Source organism: Falco peregrinus, chromosome 6 (assembly GCF_023634155.1).
Source record: "Falco peregrinus isolate bFalPer1 chromosome 6, bFalPer1.pri, whole genome shotgun sequence".
Classification (NCBI taxonomy): domain Eukaryota; kingdom Metazoa; phylum Chordata; class Aves; order Falconiformes; family Falconidae; genus Falco; species Falco peregrinus.
In genome coordinates, this window is record NC_073726.1 from 70,850,153 (window position 1) to 70,868,956 (window position 18,804).

At 44.1% G+C, this 18,804-nt stretch overlaps 1 protein-coding gene across 1 annotated transcript in view; it reads left to right on the forward strand.

Annotated features, from left to right (window-relative positions):
- The window catches only part of BPGM (bisphosphoglycerate mutase), a 29,111-nt gene extending 13,784 nt beyond the window's left edge, over positions 1 to 15,327 (forward strand). The window contains exons 3-4 of the mRNA XM_005234708.4: positions 1,090 to 1,745; positions 12,047 to 15,327. Of these exons, the coding sequence (XP_005234765.1) occupies positions 1,145 to 1,745; positions 12,047 to 12,225 (780 nt within the window). The 5' untranslated portion in view covers positions 1,090 to 1,144 and the 3' untranslated portion in view covers positions 12,226 to 15,327. The remainder of the gene's footprint in view (positions 1 to 1,089; positions 1,746 to 12,046) is intronic.
- Positions 15,328 to 18,804: the final 3,477 nt, after the last annotated feature.

Here is an 18,804-nt window from a genome sequence, read left to right on the forward strand (position 1 = left end):
TCTAGTCTGTGATGTCTCTGACCAGAGTGATCAGGTGGGGCTTTCAGAGTTGCAGTGCTGTGTTAGATGGACCTTTTGGGCATTACACAATCTGCTAGAAGATGTTTGACCACAGTGCAAAAGCTTGGGTGGATGGTCAAAATCCATCTCTCATTAAAGACAATCCAGAGGTGGTGTTACTTAGTCAACAGGAGCAGAGAAGGCTGCTGTTTGACCTTCTGAATGTGTAGCTGTCTGTTACTTAATGAGGACAACAAATATGCCATTTGTGCCCACTGCAAAAATAAAAGCATTAATCCCGGTGCCTGAGAATCTGGTATTCATAGACACAAGAGGGAGAAAATACACTTGAAAGTCAAGAAGGGGATGGGATCATCTATGAGGTCACTTATGGGTTCAGTGAAATGGGGACTTGCTAGTGGTGGATTGCATCCCAGAGTAGCTATGTTGTCGCACTTGAGTGTAGAGGAATGATGGAGGAGGTGGCTTGGGGAAAAATTGGGCAGAGACTGGCATAATTACCAGGACAGGATGGGGATGTGAGGAGTTCGTTATGCAGAGCATGATTGTGGTGACATCTCTTGAGGAAAACTAGTAAGATTCTGTGTATTGCCAGTTCCAATTCTGTGGTCTTCCTCTCCACTTGCTCTGGCTGCTGTTTGTGCCTGAACTCACTTAGAGCCAGTGTGGATCTGGGCAGCTCATAACAAGCTTGGGCTTCACGTCTCACCTCTAAGCTCACCAGTGACAGCCGCTTCTCTCGTTGGGAGCCCCTGATGTTGAGTGAGGCTTTGTTTGAGCACTTGAGATAAATCTGTAGGCCAGAACAGCTTGTACAAATCTGCGACTCATCAGTTGGTTAAGTGGGCTAGTTGCAACAAGCTGGGTGGAGGATGGTGCAAAATTTTCCTCCCACCTGGGGGTGGAAAGGAATTCAAAGTCAGGAGACCTCAAAGGTAAAAACATACTCAGCAGACACTTGTTTCTTTGTTTTGATTTTGATAGTTGTCTACTCTTTGCTGCCATATTACTACTTGTAAAGCGTTATCTGTGAGATGTTTGATATATCTATCTCATGTCTCTGTCCAGATGCATCATTATTAGATGCCAGACCTGTTGTCATCTGTGCTAAGTTGCAACCAAGATGGCTAAGTACAGACTTGTTCTCCTAAGACATGGGGAAGGAGCCTGGAACAAGGAGAATCGCTTCTGCAGCTGGGTGGACCAGAAGCTGAGCAGTGATGGGATAAAGGAAGCTCAGAACTGTGGCAAACACCTTAAAGCTCTGGGCTTTGAGTTTGACCTTGTCTTCACGTCTGTACTCAGCCGCTCCATCCAGACTGCATGGCTTATCCTGGAAGAGATGGGCCAAGAATGGGTGCCCATTCAGAGTTCCTGGCGACTTAATGAGCGTCACTATGGCGCACTGATTGGTCTCAACAGAGCAGAAATGGCTCTGAATCATGGGGAGGAGCAAGTGAGAATGTGGAGGAGAAGCTATGATGTTACCCCACCTCCCATAACAGAATCTCATCCTTACTATGAAGAGATATACAATGATCGCCGGTATAAATGCAGTGATGTCTCTCAGGATAATCTCCCAAAGGCTGAAAGTCTAAAAGATGTGCTTGATAGACTCCTTCCATATTGGAATGAAAAGATAGTGCCAGAACTGAAAAGTGGCAAAATGATCCTTATCTCTGCTCATGGTAACAGCAGCAGGGCACTGCTGAAGCATGTGGAAGGTAAGGGTCTTCCTTTCAGCTGTCCTCTCTTCTCCTTACACAACTGCTTAGAGCTTTGCATCTTGTTCTGTATATATGTTTGCATCTTGTAGTGTATATTATTATCTGGGCAATGTAACACTTAATGTTTTTGGTCTCCAAGGAGAAAGTAAAGTTGGCCTGTTGGAACAGGAATCAAACTGGGGGATGTGGAAGGAGGAGAGAATTTGTTAGAATGTAAAGAGGAGAGCCAGATGCTTTCACCTTGTTTCTCACTGCTTATTTTAGATTGGTGTATTCTAACTTTGTGGTTGGTCTAGATATCCAAGAATAGTTAGAGCCTGAAGAGTCTTTGTCTTTATTCAGCTGCTTTGTCAGAAGGGTTGAAGTCATAATCTGTTCATTAAACAAGCATTGCTACAATGCAGTGGAATAAATTGCTTGTCCTGGTTTGTGAAAGACATTCTTGAGTGTTACTGTGGTGGGTGACTTCTGAGGCTTTATTCCTGATAGTTCTTTACTTTAAAAAGCTGCTGTGGCAGGGAGTTCTGCAGAGAGTAGGGACTTGCAAAAGCTTATGCAAATGTTGTATTTCCCAATATAGAAAATGCCTACCATTAAACAGTTAAGTTGGTGGCTTAGTATAAGGTTGCTTTGTTTGGGACTTGAAAAGGCTTTAAGTCATTGATAGATTCTTCCCCCCCTGCCTCTTCTGTAGTGACATAGCTTCTAGTTTAGGTTATCCTAAACTGGAAGATGGACTATATTAATTTCTTTGTCTGCGAGTAGAGTAGAATTTAGTGATTATACATGTATGAATGCAGCCTACTAGAGTTGTGGTTGCAAGTATGCACAGACTGAATTGTGTCCACTCACTTTCAGTTGTCAGACTCTCTGGTGTGTGTCTCTACAGCTCTGACTCTACTGAGCACTTTTTGTGTTCAGGCATGCAGGGACAGTCAGGATAGCTGATGCTTTCGCAGGAGTCAGAAGTCCAGGGAATATGCATGTACAAGTGTCCTGAGCTACAGAGGCAGTGAATTCTGGGGTACAGATCTCTGCTTGGATGAAGGAGGAAGGCTGGTTCAGCCAGTTCCACTGATGTAGTCAGAGTGGTTGTACATGCTACACGAAATAATTTCCAAAGGAAATAGGGGCAGGGGCATCTGCAGCCATGATGTTTTCATATCTCTGTGAAATGCATGCCACCCTCCCAGCTCCCCCCTACCCCAAGAATGGAACCAGTTCCATGAAACCATGCTGGCCAAGCCCTTTGTGGGTGAAATGCTGCAAGTTCACTACAGCTTCAGCTGAAACCATGGGTCACTTGTACAGGCATGCATGAAAGCTGGAGCTGACAGCATCAGTAACTGGTAAAGGTTACTTTAAAACTCAGTGTGGCTGGACTCCTTGTTGCATTGAGATCAGAGAGAACAGTGTATGTTAGAGCAGTTGCAAAGCTTGTCTTTGGGATTATGTTAGGTATAACTCTGGCTATCCACACTCTCAACCAAAGTAAAATAGACCTGTCTCCCTTGTCTGTCCTACCTTGTCCTCCTGGCACATGCTTACATAGGGAGGTGTGAGGAATCCTTGGCAGAGGATGTAGTTCTGTTGACCAAGGGTTGTCCATCAGCTATCCAAACTCCACACAGGAGAAACTGCCAGATATGTGCTGGCTTTGCTGCCCTTCATGCAGTGAAAATTTGGATTGCTGCAGAGCTGGCCTGAAAGGGTGGCAAGAACAGAGCTTTAAGACTTCTGCTACTGCAACCTGCTCTTCCCCTGCCCCCCCACCAGAGCTCCAGCCTACATCTGGCTGGATCTAAGAGGTTCCTTGTCTGCATTGCTGACTGTCTCCCTTTCTCTCCTGAAAGGTTGTGAGCTGCTCTTGAAGCCTTGCTGGAGTTGAATCTGATTTAACGGTGCTTAAAGTTTGTCAGTCTGCTGTATTTATAACACCCACTGTGAGGTGGGCTTTGGCTTTGTGAACTTTTTCTAACAAGCTTAGTGTCCTGCACTTGAGTGGAAGTTTCTTAGGCCTCTCTATCTTAGCTGGAGCCGTGGTTTTTGGCATTTAGAAAGTGGGCTTCACATGCCTCAAGCAGCAATCCTACATGGCTGCTTGGATGTCTTAATCATAGTGGTAACTTAATCTTGGGATATGTAGCTTGGAAACTTTAAATGGCAGTAAATATGAGTGTTTTCATTGTTTGATCTGTTGAAACAATTCTGCTTGTTTCAGTGTGAAATTTAATGTCTTTTCTGAAAGACTTCAGAGTATCCTTGAAGTTACTATTTCACAGATGTATTTTTTTTTTTTTGGAGGAGGCCTGCAGATCCTCTGAATCTGGATGTTTTCAGCGTTGTGAGTAATTGGAAAAGAGCTTGAAATGTGGATCTGACTTCTGCTTGCACATAAAAATGATCAGAGCAACAAAATGTCAGGCCAACAAGGGTTTGACTGTGGGTTTGAATTTTGTTCTCGTTTTCTCAGTGCTCAGAGTGGAACTCATTAAGGTGTATGATATGTCTGTAGGATCTGTCGTGGTTTGCATGTGAGGACTTAAAGTTAAACCCCAGCAGTCTTTCTGAAAACAGTATTTAATGCAATGTGGACCATACTCTTTGTATGCAGTTGGAGTACAGAAACAGCAGGTTCTCTGAGAGCTTGCTCTTCTGTCCTGGTGGGCTAAGCAGCATTTCTCCAGGGTGCTGCTGAAGATCTCAGTGTTGTGAGCTATTGGTGTCTGGTGGGGATACTGGGCTGTGGCCCTTCTAGGTAATTCCTATTTATTTGATAAATGCCACCAAGGACAAGTGTGGCTGTTTTGTGCAATCCTGTCAAAGATACAATGTTGGCATAAATTTTTTAAGTCTTTGTAACTGAGCTTGTCTAGTCTTTTCTGAGCACTTATTCTTTGTATCACCTTCAGGTGATGTATGTAATGATCATAGGATTGCTTGGGTTAGAAGGGGCCTTGAAGATAATTTAGTTCCAACCCCTGTGCTGTGGGCAGGGACACCTTCCACTAGACCAGGTTGTTCAAAGTCCTGACCAACCTGGCCTCAAACACTTCCAGGGATGGGACATCCACAGGTTCTCTGGGCAACCCATTCCTGTGTCTCATCACCCTTACAGTAAGGAACTTCTTCCTAATATCTGATCTAAATCCACCCTCTTTTAGTTTAAAACCATCACCCCTTGTCATGTTGCTGTGGGCCCTGCTAAAAAGCCTGTCCCTATCTTTCTTATAAACCCCCTTGAAGTATTAAAAGGGCATCACTGGTACAGCTAAAAATTGGCAGAGTAAGAGGACAGTTCTTATGTGGTTAGGATTGGAAAGGCTCTCTAAAAGTAACACTTTCTTCTCAGGCAGCAGTCTTGTGCTTGCTGGTGGAAGTGTCTTGTCATAACTTAGCAACAGTTTTGTTCTGTGCGACGTGTAGGTATGGCCCATGACCTGTAACTCGGGTCTTCAGGCAGGCTGTATTTTTTTTTTTTTTTTCATGGTATACAGTCTCTGATGCATTTAAAAAGTGATGGCAAGAAGATATTAGTGAGGAGGGTATCTAAAGTAACGATGTGAGACTTGTTTGATGAATTTTACTTTGGATGCTGAAACATCATACTGGTTATGAAAGCATCAGTTGCAAAAATCTGCTAAATAAGAGTCCTAGATGCACAGGATCTATTTACAGGTGATTTTCTCAATTGTTTGAAGGAGGAATAGTTTTATCTAATAACTGACACTTCAGATTGAGACCCTTTTAGCAATGTCCCATTGTGAAGACAACAATAGTTGTGATCAGCTGCCTGTTTCTGTTGAAGTACTAATTGGAGACCAAGTCTAATGGACTAATTTACCCAGTGACTGGCAGAAGGATTGATAGGTTGCCTCAACTTCTTTCTTCCCTCCTGACTGTTTAACTCTGAGGACTTGAGGCATTAAGTACCTCAAGACAGGGTCTTGTGGAAGGCCTGAATCTAGAACATCTTCCCTGTTGAAAGGTTGCCATCTCTTGGTTATGGTGTGGTCACTAAGCCTTGTCATGCTCTGGGTAAAAAAAATATGGAGGGGAGGAGTTACTGGTTTCTTGAAGATGCAGATGTTGCACCCATTGGGCTTGTTTGGTGGTCAGAGAGCTGAGACACATCTCTGGAGCTGGGCTTGCAGGCACACTGTGGCGATTGGGGAGGCCCGATGCTGGTGTCACCAGCTGGTGAGCAGGGAGAGCAGTGTCCTTGGGACTTTACTCTTTTGCATTACTGTGAGTGTGATACTTGTGCAGTTACAGTATTCCAGTAGTTTACATGCTAGAGCTACACATTGTGAGTCCTAGTGTCTGAGGGCAGTTACAGAAACCAGCTCGAGATCTAACGACTTGCTGCTGTTGAAATGAGATGGCCTTGCACTCCCTGTCATTCGTCACGGTCTTCGCTCTGTGATTCTGCTTATTTCTTGTGAGCTTGTGGGGCCTTTTTGCAAGTTAACTTTGCCTGTAAACTGGCAAGAAACAGCAGGGAGTGGGTAGTTCTTTGTCACGTTGGTTGTTTGAATCAGCTCAGGGAAAAGGGTGGCAGGTGCCTGATGCTAGTGCAAAAGGGCTGAAACTGCCTGACAAGGACCTGCAGCTGGGGCAGAAGGGTTTCGGATGTGAGTTGTTAGTGATGAGTTTCCATAAGCTTGGGCTTGAGGAACTGTCAACAGTGCTTCAGGCAGAGATGAGGACCTTTTACCATAGCTCTGTCCAAGGACTGTATGTATGCTGGAAGGCTCTGGAGTTGCATGCTTGGAGAAGTCAGTTTGTCACAGTGTTGCCTTGAGTTCCTGGTGGTGGTAGCGCAGCCTGGATCCCTACGCAAGACTTCTGGGACTTTCTCGCCTTATGGCTTAGTTGCCAGCTAGTGATGATGGCTGAAAGAGGCATGAGACTTGCTACCTATTTTAATCTTGGACTGCTTGAGGAGTTTAAGGCAGGCTGTGTTTCTCTACTGCATGGGAATGATAGGCTCATGGTTTGCTTTCCTACTGTCTCATATTGACTGTGGTCATTACTGAGGCCATCCCAAAGTCAGACTGTGATCAGGAGTTGTTTTTGTAATGATGTAATGTTGGGTCTGGCTGAGATGGAGTTAATTTTCACCATAGCAGCCCTCATAGTGCTGTGCTTTGTATTGGTAGCTAGAAAGGTGTTGACAATACACCAGTGTTCTAGCTACTGCTAAGCAGTGCTTGCACAACCTCAAGGCTGTCTCCAACATTCCTCTCCCAGTACGTTGGGGTGGGTGAGGTCTTGAGAGGGGACATAGCCAGACAGCTGACCCAAACTGACCAAAGGAATATTCCACACTGTATGACATCTGCTCAGCAACGAAAGCTAAGACAAAGGAGGAGAGGCAGCATTTGTTGTTACAATGTTTGTCTTCTGGAGCAACTCTACTAGGTATACTGAAGCCCTAGTTCCCAGGAGGTGGTTGGGACACTGCCTGCTGATGGGAAGTAAAGAGTGAATTTTTTGTTTTCCTTTGCTTCCATGCCTGGCCTTTGCTCATGCTTTATTAAACTGCCTTTTTTTTTGACCCATGAGGTTTTTTTCCATCTTACTTTCTCTCTTCCTGCCCTGCTGAGGAGAGGAGTGATAGACTGGCTTGGTGGACACCTTGTGTCCAGCCAAGGTCAACTCAACACAGTCCTTCTTGGTGTGTTGACCTTGGGTGGATGCCAGGTGCCCACCTATCTGCTCTCTCATTGCCTTCCTCAGCAGGACAGGGGTAGAGCAAGTGGGTTGGGGCAGTCCCAAGCACAAATACAGGCTGGGCAGAGAATGGATTGAGAGCAGCCCTGAGGAGAAGGACTTGGATGTTGATGGACAGGAAGCTCAACATGACCCAGCAATGTGTGCTTGCAGCCCAGAGAGCCAACTGTATCCTGGGCCACATCAAAAGTGTGGCCAACAGACAGAGAGGGGATTCTCCCCCTCTATTCTACTCTCATGAGTCCTCACCTGGAGTACTGTGTTCAGCTCTGAGGCCTCCAACGTAAGGACATGGACCTGTTGGAGTGAGTCCAGAGGAGGGCCATGAAGATGATCAGAGGGCTGGAACACCTCTCCTGTGAAGACAGGCTGAGAGAATTGGGATTATTCAGCCTGGAAAAGAGAAGACTTTGGGGAGACCTTCCAGTACCTAAAGGGGGCCTACAGGAAAGCTGGAGAGGGACTTTTTACAAGGGCCCATAGTGATAGGATGTGAGGGAATGGCTTTAAGCTGAAAGATTAAAGGAAGAAATTAAATTCTTCTACTATGAGGCACTGGAACAGGTTGCCCAGAGAAGCTGTGGATGCCCCATCCCTGGAAGTGCTCAAGGCCAGGTTGGATGGGGCTTTGAGCAACCTGCTCTAGTGGAAGCTGTCCCCACCATGGCAGGGGGTTGGAACTAGATGATCTCTAAGGTCCCTTCTAAACCAAATGATTCTATTGCAGAGGTGCTACCACCATCACTGATAGGCTCTGCCTTGGCTAGCAGCAGGTCCGTCTTGGAGCTGTCTGGCATCGGCCCTATCGGACATAGGGGAAGCTTTTAGCAGCTTCTCACAGAGCCACCCCTGCAGCCCCCTGCTACCAAAACCTTGCCGTGTAAACCCAATAGAGACATAAAAAGTCTTGGCAGCCATAAGGGTGAAACAAATGTAGATAATACGCTGCTGTCATGGTGGTAGCCTACCTGTCGTCTTTTTTTTCCTTAAAATGTGCACAGTGAGGTAACTTTCTGTAAAGATTAATTGCCAGATTCTAACACTGTGCCTACTTCCCTCCTTTACTCTGCTGAAGCTAGGTCTTCTGTCAGCCTGCAGGGAGGGCAGGATCTGGCCTTGAATATTCATTAGGCTAAAGCTTCAGTATTTTCATTAAACTTGTGAGAAGGATGCTATGACCCGATTTGGATCTCAATTACAAAGCACCAGTTCTAGAAGAAGCCCATTGTGGCTGAATTTATGCATATGATCTTGTGTGTTTTGTTGGATGAATCATCTGGCCTCGAGTGTAGCTGACCTGCAGGGGAGGAGGGGTATAGCTATCCTCAATAGCTGTTGTGTTTTCTGTGTTGCTCTGACCATATGAATAGAAGGAAGGAACTTGGTAAGAACAGGGGAGAGGGAGGGAGAAGCTGAGCCAGCCCTTGTAGAAGCTGGCTGTAGGGCCTCAAAATGAAGCCCAGTGGGGTCTGCCAACATATGATTTCCCAGGGTGCAAGTATTTCAAAGAATCTCATGGGCTACTAGCTAAAGGTCAGTTCTTAAGCTTTGCAGAGATACTACATGTCTTTGTGTGTTTGATCACCCAGTTCAGTTAAATGGAGCATAAGTGAGCTGGGGAAGAATTCTGAATGTGATTTTTTGAAAGATCTTTTTTGTAATAAGTGTGGTTCCAAATTCTTGTCATGTTTGTATGCCTAACTGCCTCCTTCTACACAGCTGCTTTAAGAAACAATGTTTAACAGGTGCTCACGAGGGAGAAGGTAGATGGTGTCCACTTGAGGAATGTAGTTGCCCAGTCAGCATTTTATCTGGGTTCCTGAGGAAGATATTCCAAGTACTTCAGTAATGTCTGTGGGTTCTTATGGCTTTAAGTAAGTAGACCTTAATTTTAAACTTTATTGGGGAAAGACTGCTTCCAGCCACACAGTACCCTTCAGCAGTGCCGAGACCCAGGCTTTAGTATTATGCTGGAAGCAAGACTGTTGCTGCTTCAATGGTCTTATTTCCCATTGCACCTTGTAGTCAGCAGTTGAGTCCTTTCCCTGATTTTTACCCTTCTTCCCTGTGAGATAAGATGGGGTTGTGACACAGGCCAGCTCAGATGAACTGTGAGAAAAGGTCACCTGGCTATAGTTACAGCACATGAAGTAACTGGATAGCAGTTAGCTCGCACTTGCAATGGTTGGAGTGTAAGATGGGATTTCTTTACTGTCCTCCCGGCCTGCTGGATCGGGAGTATTCTGTGTGCATTTTACCTGCAACTGAAGAGCTTGTGTGACAAGCTGGATCAGCTTCTTGGTTCCTGAAGAACAAGTACGGTAACAGTGCTGAAATAAAGCAACAGTATCCTATTGTTTCTTTAGGATTTTCATTTGACTTCACTGTGTATTTCTAGCCTCCTGGCTGTGAGGCAACACTTCCATATGAGGAAAAATCCTGAGGAGAAAGCCAACATGCTTGCTACAACTTGTTTGTCCCAGACTGCAGTGTTTGGCTTTGTAAATCAATACTAGTTGACATTGGTGTGGTCACTTTGTGTTCTGTAAAAACAGTAAAATGTATTTCTGAATCCATGTAGCTACAGCTAGTTTTGTTTAATCCATCTTTAGAGGAAACCTTTAAATATCCTGGCTCCTGACCACATTGTGTGGTTCACCTAAATTCTCCTGCGTGACTTCATCTGCTTTGTGTATATCTGAATGGTTTAGTTTGGGCGACTGCATTTGAGAGGTGGGCAGACCGCTTCCCAGGGCCAGATTCTCTGTGAATACATGGTGATGAGTATGTGTTTAATGTCTTTAAGAATCCTTGAAAGAAGAGCTCAGGCAGCTTGGCCGCTTGTTTTGCAAACTGAAGTCCTTGAGAATGGTGCTTGTGCTTGGTAAATGGGATCAGTATTTTTCCCATCAATTGCTGTTTGGTTTTAAAATCTCAGATGCCCCTTGAGTGCTTTTCTGTAGGTCTGTGATACTGCTGCCTACACCAGGTGAATTATTTATCCCTTATATACAGAGAGTGCTTAAACTGGCATAGTATGACTGTTACTAAATGGAGTGGTGGCTCAATATGTAACAAGGTGTAAGCTCCTTGCAAGGGTTTGTCTGTTTCTCTTGCCTCACGCCGTTCTGAAATTAATGGCTAATGTGCAGCTGAACTGAGAGCTTAGCCTAATCAAAAGAAGAATAGGTCACTGCAAAACTTGCATGCTTGTATAGTCTCTGGGCAGGGACATAAAATGATTCTTACCTCATGATTCGTTCTGTTTTTTTCTGACCTGTTGTCATCCCACCGTTGCCATCCCACTGTTGCCAAGTGCTTTGACTTAGTGGGTTTTCCTGTTCATATGTTGGCTCTGTTTTTCTACTTAATGTGAAAATCACTGGTAAATTTGCACCCATATGTTCTGCAAACCATCTGTTTTGTCAGCTGCTCAAGAGGATGTTTTCTTCTTGCACTTTGGTCTCGTTTATATGGTGTCATCATTTTAGAAGCTTGATTGTGTGCATTTTCTGAGCATGAATTACTTGAAGCTGTCCTGCTTTACAACAGCAGGCTGCTGCTGTGACCTCAGTGTTTCTAAAAAGGGGAGAAAAAAGAAATATTGACATTCCCAATGATGCTAGCTTTCTCTTGCCTGGAATTTTTTGAGGAATAATATCTTTGCAGTCACTGCTTTTTACTGCAACTGTTTAGACCTTGTGTGGAAACTACTAGGAGGTTTGATCTCGACATTCACTTGGATGTTTTTGACTTGTGTTTTTTTAACAAACACACCCAAACCCAAACAAAAAAACCTCAAACACCCCCACCCCCCCACACCCCCCAAACCAGCAGTTTCACTGAGATTAAAATAAATTTGCTCCCCAGGTACACATTTTAGTGAAGTGGAAAAATACAGGAAAGTGCTCCAAGTTGACCATCTCCAGTCTTTCCTTCCCCTCTCCCTCATTTGAAAGAGGAAGTTATCCTGTATCTAGTAATTCTGAGAATAGTACTGTAGGTAATATGCTATAAACTTGCTTTTGAGAAACCAGTTGTGGGCAAACAGTGATCCTTACACCAGGAGAATTACAGTGATTTTTAAGACTACTTGTGTGAGAAGCTTTAAGAGAAAAATTAACCTTGGTATCCTGCCTTTTTAAAGAGGCTGTTTGTATTGGTTGCTTAGCAGAGGTTGTTTCATGTTGGAGTAGCATGTGTGGACTCTAGTCCTCTTAGGATTCATGAGTTGGGAAGATATGGAGAAGAACCAGTGTTCTCAATGTCCTATATTAAAGGAAACATAGTCCCCAGAACAGTCTCTCCCTGTTTATTTCACATGTATAGACTGGAAAAGGAAGAAACTGTCTTCACCTTGGTGGGAATTCCCTCCTTTAGCTGTTCCTAAAACACTAACCAAGCTGTGGTCTAGCTGTGAATTGACCCTTCAGTGGCTGCTGGTGTTGATGGAGGCATGTCCTTGGCTGTTTTAAGACTGGATAATCTCAGAAATAGGGCTGAGCTAGGTAGGCAGTTAGGAAGCTGTTCACCAGGTGTAACTTTATTTTTTTCTTTGGCAGGCATCTCCGATGAGGACATCATCAATGTTACTCTCCCCACTGGTGTGCCTATACTTCTGGAACTTGATGAGGATCTGCACCCTCTGGGCCCTCATCAGTTTCTGGGTGATCAAGAAGCTATCCAAGCTGCCATCAAAAAAGTGGAAGATCAAGGGAAAGTAAAATCTGCTGAGAAGTAAAACCCCACTAATACAGCTGTTCTTAGTGTGGTAATAAGTGATGATTTATGTATGACTGCTAGGTTGCTCTGTGTGAAAGTCTCAATTTCAAGCACTAAATAATTGGAAGAGGCAGTTGTTGAGTCTTGGTCTCTGCCTTTCAAAAACTGGAATTTAGATCTCAGCATGAGGTTATGGATAACTGAAAAAAGAAATCAAGAGATCATTCAGGATGGAAACTTGCAGGGCAGTTTGCCCCAGATCTAGGATTCAGGGTGGCCCAATACAGAAAAAAAGGATTGTTATTGGTATCTACCAGTAATCAGTCTTAAATCTGTTAAGGGGAAAAGCACCAGTTTACTGGATTGTCCAGGCTGTTGTAGGTACTAAAACTTTCTCACAGTTTTTTATCACTTGTTAAGCTACCCAGTATGATTATTCTGTGTCAGTGGCCATGACAGTTTGTTCTGGATGAAGTTCCTTTGGTCTTTCAGAACACTTCCAGCTGTACAACTTTGCCTTTGTTATTTTGAGTCTTCCAAGGCCAGTTCATGGTCCAGAGGAGAATTTTTGTAGAGACGTTCAGACTTATAGTTACTATAGTTGTCTTTTGTTACACTATAGTCCAGTTTTTAAGGAATCTGGAAGCAAGCCCTTTTCCTCCACCATCTTTGCAAAGCCTAGCATGACTGCATTTTGCTGGCTTGCAACAACAGGGTTTAACTCAGACTTTAGTCCACAAACTAAGCACAAAGGTTTCCTGCTCAATGTTTAAGTTATCACTTAGCTCTTAGTGAGTGATCTGAATAGCTTTGAAACACTTAACACATACTAGAGGTTTGATCATCTTAGTCAAGTTAAAATAATTCCTGCTTACCTCGGTAAAACTGGATATAGGAAAATCCCCCTCTAAGCTTTCCTGAGTTGCAAAGATCTCTTTTTACTCAAAGATAAGTATGTTCCACAGTAATAGTACTGTGGCATTCCTTGTATCAATTTCTCCAGAGGGCTGGAAGAGATGTATAAAGTATTTGAGAAGTGGATGCAGCTTATTCAGCCATTACCCTGGTAGAGGAAGGATATTGGGCCATGCCTGAAAGTATTCTCCGATAAAACTCCTCTCACAATTCCAGCTTGATTCCAGCTGATTCTATTGCTGTTGTGTTTGGCACTGAATTTGAACAGTTCACTCTATGGTTGGGTCTAGTGTAGCATGTATGCCAATTTGGTGTTCTCTTTGTACACAAGCACCAGGATGATTCCACTTTTGAAGACTTGCTCTAATCCTACTTGCAAATACAAAACTGTTACTTGAATGTAGATCTGACCTAGTGTCTCAGCGCCTGAGGATTTGGATTCTGACCTCAGTTACCAACATAGGTGGCACTTGGTATGTACTGTTTGAGCTGAATGTGTTCTCAGCATGGCCCAGCTACAAATCTTGAGAAATTGATGAGAATTCCCTTGGTATGATGACAGTATTAACTACTAAAATCCTAGAGTAGCTGCTTCTTTGCAGGGAGCAGCATTGAAGCTGACTTCATAGGTGTGAGAGGATTTTTTTTTTTTTTCCTTTGAGGAGAGCAGTGTGACAGTGTGGTGTGCCCCTGACTGTCTCCTTGCTACATGGAGCTATCGGACTTTCCTGGTCTGATGCTGACTTGCATTACTGAAGCACATACTCCAAAAAAGGCTTCATGTTAGATGGTAGTTTCTTTCTCTTGCATGGATGATGATTGGGGTTTCGTTTTGGTTTTGTGCCCCTTGCTGTAGAAACCAAGTTACATATTTCTTTTCAACATAAAGCTGGTAGCTTTCCTCTTGCTTTGTACAAGCAAGGATATTTTGGGTTTTTTTTTTGTTTGTTTGTTTTTTGTTCTCTGAAATACTATTAGTAGCTTCCCTGCTACTCTGTTTGATATTGACTTCTTTCTGGGGCTTTAGTTTTCTGTGTGTAGAGTAACTCTAAATCTTAGTTAATACTTTACAAGTCAGTGTAATGGAATTAGATTGCTGATCAGCAGATGTTCAGCTGACAGTGCCCTGAGGAGGGCCACTGGCACTCAAGTTGATTAGGTTCTTCCCCAAATATTCAATAATGTGTGAAGTTCAGTTTCAAGTAAGTTACTGTAGCCTTGTTCACAAGGCAAGCAGAGCCACCTGTTGTCAGCAGGAGCTTCATGCATCCAGATGTGTGGGCTTACAGGCCTTGGCTATCAGTGTCCATAACCCTTTTGGCATTGTGTTACTGTAGCGTAGAACTTGTTCAGGTCCTGAGATGCAGCTGGAATATACTTGGAAACAGACCCAGCTGAACTGGGAGATAGGCTCTCTCCTCCCCTTCTCTTAGAGAATTCATGATCTTTTTTGTGGATGGGATGTCGATGGATTCTGGGGAATGGAAAGGTGTACGAGTGAATGCAGAGAGCATTATTTCTTACTGCACCTGTGTGGATAAAATTGACTGAAAACGGCCTTTCAGAGTGTCATGGACAGTAAGAAAAGAACACAATGTGATTTTTTTCAGGTAGCACTGTTTTTACAGTGCTGCTTGAGACATGAGTAGTGACAGTGCCCTTGGAAGCTTGACTTAATTTGCTTTGGTTGTGTCTCCAAAGCGATGACAGGATTTTACATGCATACCTGGCAGCAATACCACCTCACAAAAGTACCAAATGGAACCAACTGGAGATTTCATTGTGCTCTTCACGATTATTTTAACACCTTACAATGTTTGCTTCTGAATAGCCTTCTAATTAAATTCCTGATTCATAAAACATGTATATTGAAGAACAGAAACGAACTTTCATCACCAGTGGCATGAAGGATGCCTGATCTTCAGGCATAGCTACATTAGATGGAGAAATGAGAAACTTGCTGGTGGCTTTAGAGATCAGTGGTTGGAAAACATTTTCCCCATATGCCTCGAAGTCCTATAAGGTAAACAGTGTTCTCACAGTTGACATTATGGATGTGGTTGATCTGGTTTGTTTATGCATTTTTAACTTGTGGTTCAGTAGCAGTAATAGCTCTAGAATCCTCTTGAAAACCTCTGTAAATATGGTGGAGCTGGCAGGTTTTCTATAACTCAATAAATTCACCTGAAAAAAAATCTAACTTGGTGTCAGTCTTTTTTTTTCTTCTATTCCCTTCTTCTTTGTCTCCTTCCCAGAGTTGATGGGTAATAAAACTGACCTTCAGGGTTCCAGAACTCAAGCAGTTCTTGATCCTATATCATGTGGCCAGTTGGGTTAAAATAATCTTAGAGCAAACTTGAAGCAGTCTCTACCTGTAAAGAAGTTGGACTGGAGGGGATTACTTAATTGTCTGAAACTATGGGGGTATTTGCATAGGAACAACAAATTAAATGGGTCTAGAAAAATGGAGCTAAACAAATGTTCACTGTTTCCCATGCTTGCTTTTCCTTTTAATAAGAAGCATTACTTTTTGATAACGTGTTTAAAATTGTAGCTTCTAGAGACAAAGCCAACCCCTTCACTCTCCAAAATACTCTGGTGTCAAGCAGAGTTGTGACTCAAATGACAAGTGCAAGGAACTGCAAACTTGCTGAGGACTGTTTCTTGTTACTGACCTTCAACGTGGAAGGCCTTGGATACTGGGATAATGGGAGGCAGTGTGAAGGTTCTAAAAAAGTTCAACATTCAGGTAGAAACAAGGAAGATGCAACTGTGTGGCTTAAGATAAGAGTGTACTGATGTTTTTTTAAAATTGTTATGATTGTGTTGCGAGTGAGTAGGGAATGGAGCAGATCTGTTATTTAATATTATGCAGTTAATGTGGGAGTGCTGCTGGTTGGTTCAAAGTTGTATAGGTGTTCTTAAGGTGTATTTCCCCCTGCCCTTTCCCCGAGTCACCTTTTGTACTTTGCTCTAAATTCTGTACATAGTTTTTTGGACAAAGATTAGCAAAATTGTAGTAAATTCTGCCTTAGTTGTACCTCAGATTCTTCCTGATTCATGTCCCCTGTTTCCTGTGTTGGGAAAAGACGATCTAAAGACTGGCTTGGTTTAGTCCTCTGCCTTTTTGTTTAGAAAAGTTTGGAGCGCAAGGGAGTTTGTTATGGTCAACTTGGTCTGCACAGCCTGAGGAAAGACTGCAGACTGTCTCGGTCACATTTCCAAAATTTACTTTTTTGGGCTTTTTTTAGGAGATTTTATTTAGTCTATAGCATTGATGGAAAATGTTGAATGTCAGGCCAGCTCTGCCTCCGCAAGTTTACAGTCACTTTGTTTCAGAGCTGCCAGTTCTCAAAGTTTCTAATAACTGGCACTTGGCAATTGCCTTGTCTGTCTTCTGTGCTGGCCCGAACCTCTCCTCTGCCCTAAATTCCCATGGGTAGGAAAGGAAGCAGGTGTACTGACAACTCTGCTGCTTAAGAAAGCTCAGAGCTGTGGTAGGAGCAGACTCTAGTGATTCAAGTGGAGAGGGCAGAAGGGTTTGGAGAGAAGGAACCACACTTCAAGAGCTGCGCCAAATGGGTGTTGCTGCCTCTTCCTTGTGTTCTGGTGACCAGAGGTTCTGGGGGTGGATGAATAAAAAAAGAAGCTTGGCTTGAGCATCACACAGAGGGCAGGATGGCAAAGACAGGGCACTCCTCCCCCCTACTACCTCATTAGCTTGTCAGTCAGCTCCCAGGCCACCTTGGGGGCTATTCGGGCAGAACTTTGCCATGTTGAGTCCCCCACTCTACTGAAGGAAGGCAGAGCTGGGGAAGAGCCTCCCTGTTCTTGCTCTTCATGTTATGCTGACAGAGCAGGGGAGGGCAGCAAATACCAAGCTATGGATGTTGCTGCATGGTGGAGTCAAGCTCAGTGCAATAAAGTGGCCTGAAAGATGCGTTCTGGTTGCTCTGGTAAGGGAGGGGGCATTGACCTACAGCTCTGTCAGATGGCAACACAGATGCTGCAATTACTCTATCAGGCTTCAGAAAGCAGTTGTGGCCCCATGGGACCCCTGGCATTAGAAGTGCTGTCCCCACAAGCATACCCACTTGTGTCTTTCCTCAGGCCTCTTCCAGCTTACATGCCGTGCTGAGGGGGAGCTGGGCCATTTCCCCACCTTCTGTCTGGCACGTGTGTGGAAGAAAAGTACTGGTACGTATTAACTAGGTAAAAGAAATTGGCTCTTCTAGAAGAGGAGTGTGAGCCCAGTGACAGCAAACGCTTAAGTTTTGGTTGCTGTTGGTCTCAGAGGAGCCAAGCGGTACTTAGCTGCCATCTTCCAGGTTGGTCTTTTCTAGCCCTTGGGAACAAGCAGCACAACTACAAAGGGCCCTGGTGCTGCCAGAGCTGTTCAGTGGAAGTGTCTGTCTCTTTCAATTAAAGACACTTTTCCTCCTTGTTTCTGGTGCTAACCTAGCAGAAGTGCTGGGAAGGAGGAATGTGCATTTTCTGTTAATCTAAATTGGGGATGCGTTGTTGAGTTAACTACCTAGTGAATTCTGCTTTCCTGACAGATGCTTGTCAGGCTCTCGGTAACTCCAGTGTACTATGACTAAAGCTGAGCTAGTTCTCTAGTTCAGATCTGTGGCTTTCCAGCTGTTTCTAAACCCTGCTGATTGTGCTCTGCAGGATCTGTACAGAAGGCAGCCGTACTGACTGTCGGGAGTGAGCAAGCAGGCCTGAAGATCCGTAACTATCCCTAACGACAAAGGAATTGCTCTTAAGAGAAACTGCAGCCGCAATGGACTTGCAGAAATGCGAGTGGACAGGAGGTGGGGCGAGCGCGATGGCGAGCCGTGTGGTGAGCCCGGAGCGACCTCACGCCGCTGTGTGCACGTAGAGCTAGCGAGGCGTGACCAGCCGCCCCTGAAAGGCAGCGCCTCTGATCCCTGCCGGCACTGCCCTGCGGTTTAACAAATGGTGCGAAGGTGCCTTAGTTCTGGTGTGGAATAGATTGCTATCATCGTCTAGGTCGCTTGTACAGACTGGTGATGAGTCCTCTTTTTGTCTTGCATTGGCAGCTTTGCAAAACTACGTAAATTCAATAGGACCAAGATTGGCTATTTGCAGACAGATATTTATTCTGGAAAAAAACCCCAAACCAAACCAACCAAACCCAACGAACCAAAAAGCCCACAATTTGTCAGTGATAGCACATTAATAATTTTGTGTGTCAGGAAAGGTCAGGGGGAAGTGTTGCATGAGAAAAGGAACTCAGCCATGAGCAGATGCCAAATTCAAGACAATAGTAAAAATTGGAGGGTGCCTTGTTTCAGCGATTTGATTTCAGATACTTTTGTACTAATTTTCCCAAAGGACCATGTATTCTTCTCACTACCACTATTAGAAGTTGTGGAAATTTATGTGCGTTTTACATGCTTTCAAAACGAGCTTTAAGGTAGGCAGTCCACCCCCCACCCCCTAAACATACCTTGAAAAATATTGACGGATGTGACTTATCCAAGTAGAATCTGTAGATGTACCTGATAGAAAAAGACTCCAGCAAAGGAAATTCCAGGTCTTGTACTGTAAGCCCCGGTATTGCTGCCTTCCCGAACATGTTATTATGAAAAATGCTTCTTAATGATATGAAACTCCCAAGCTTTGTTTTTGCACCTGCCGTATACTTCAGCCCATG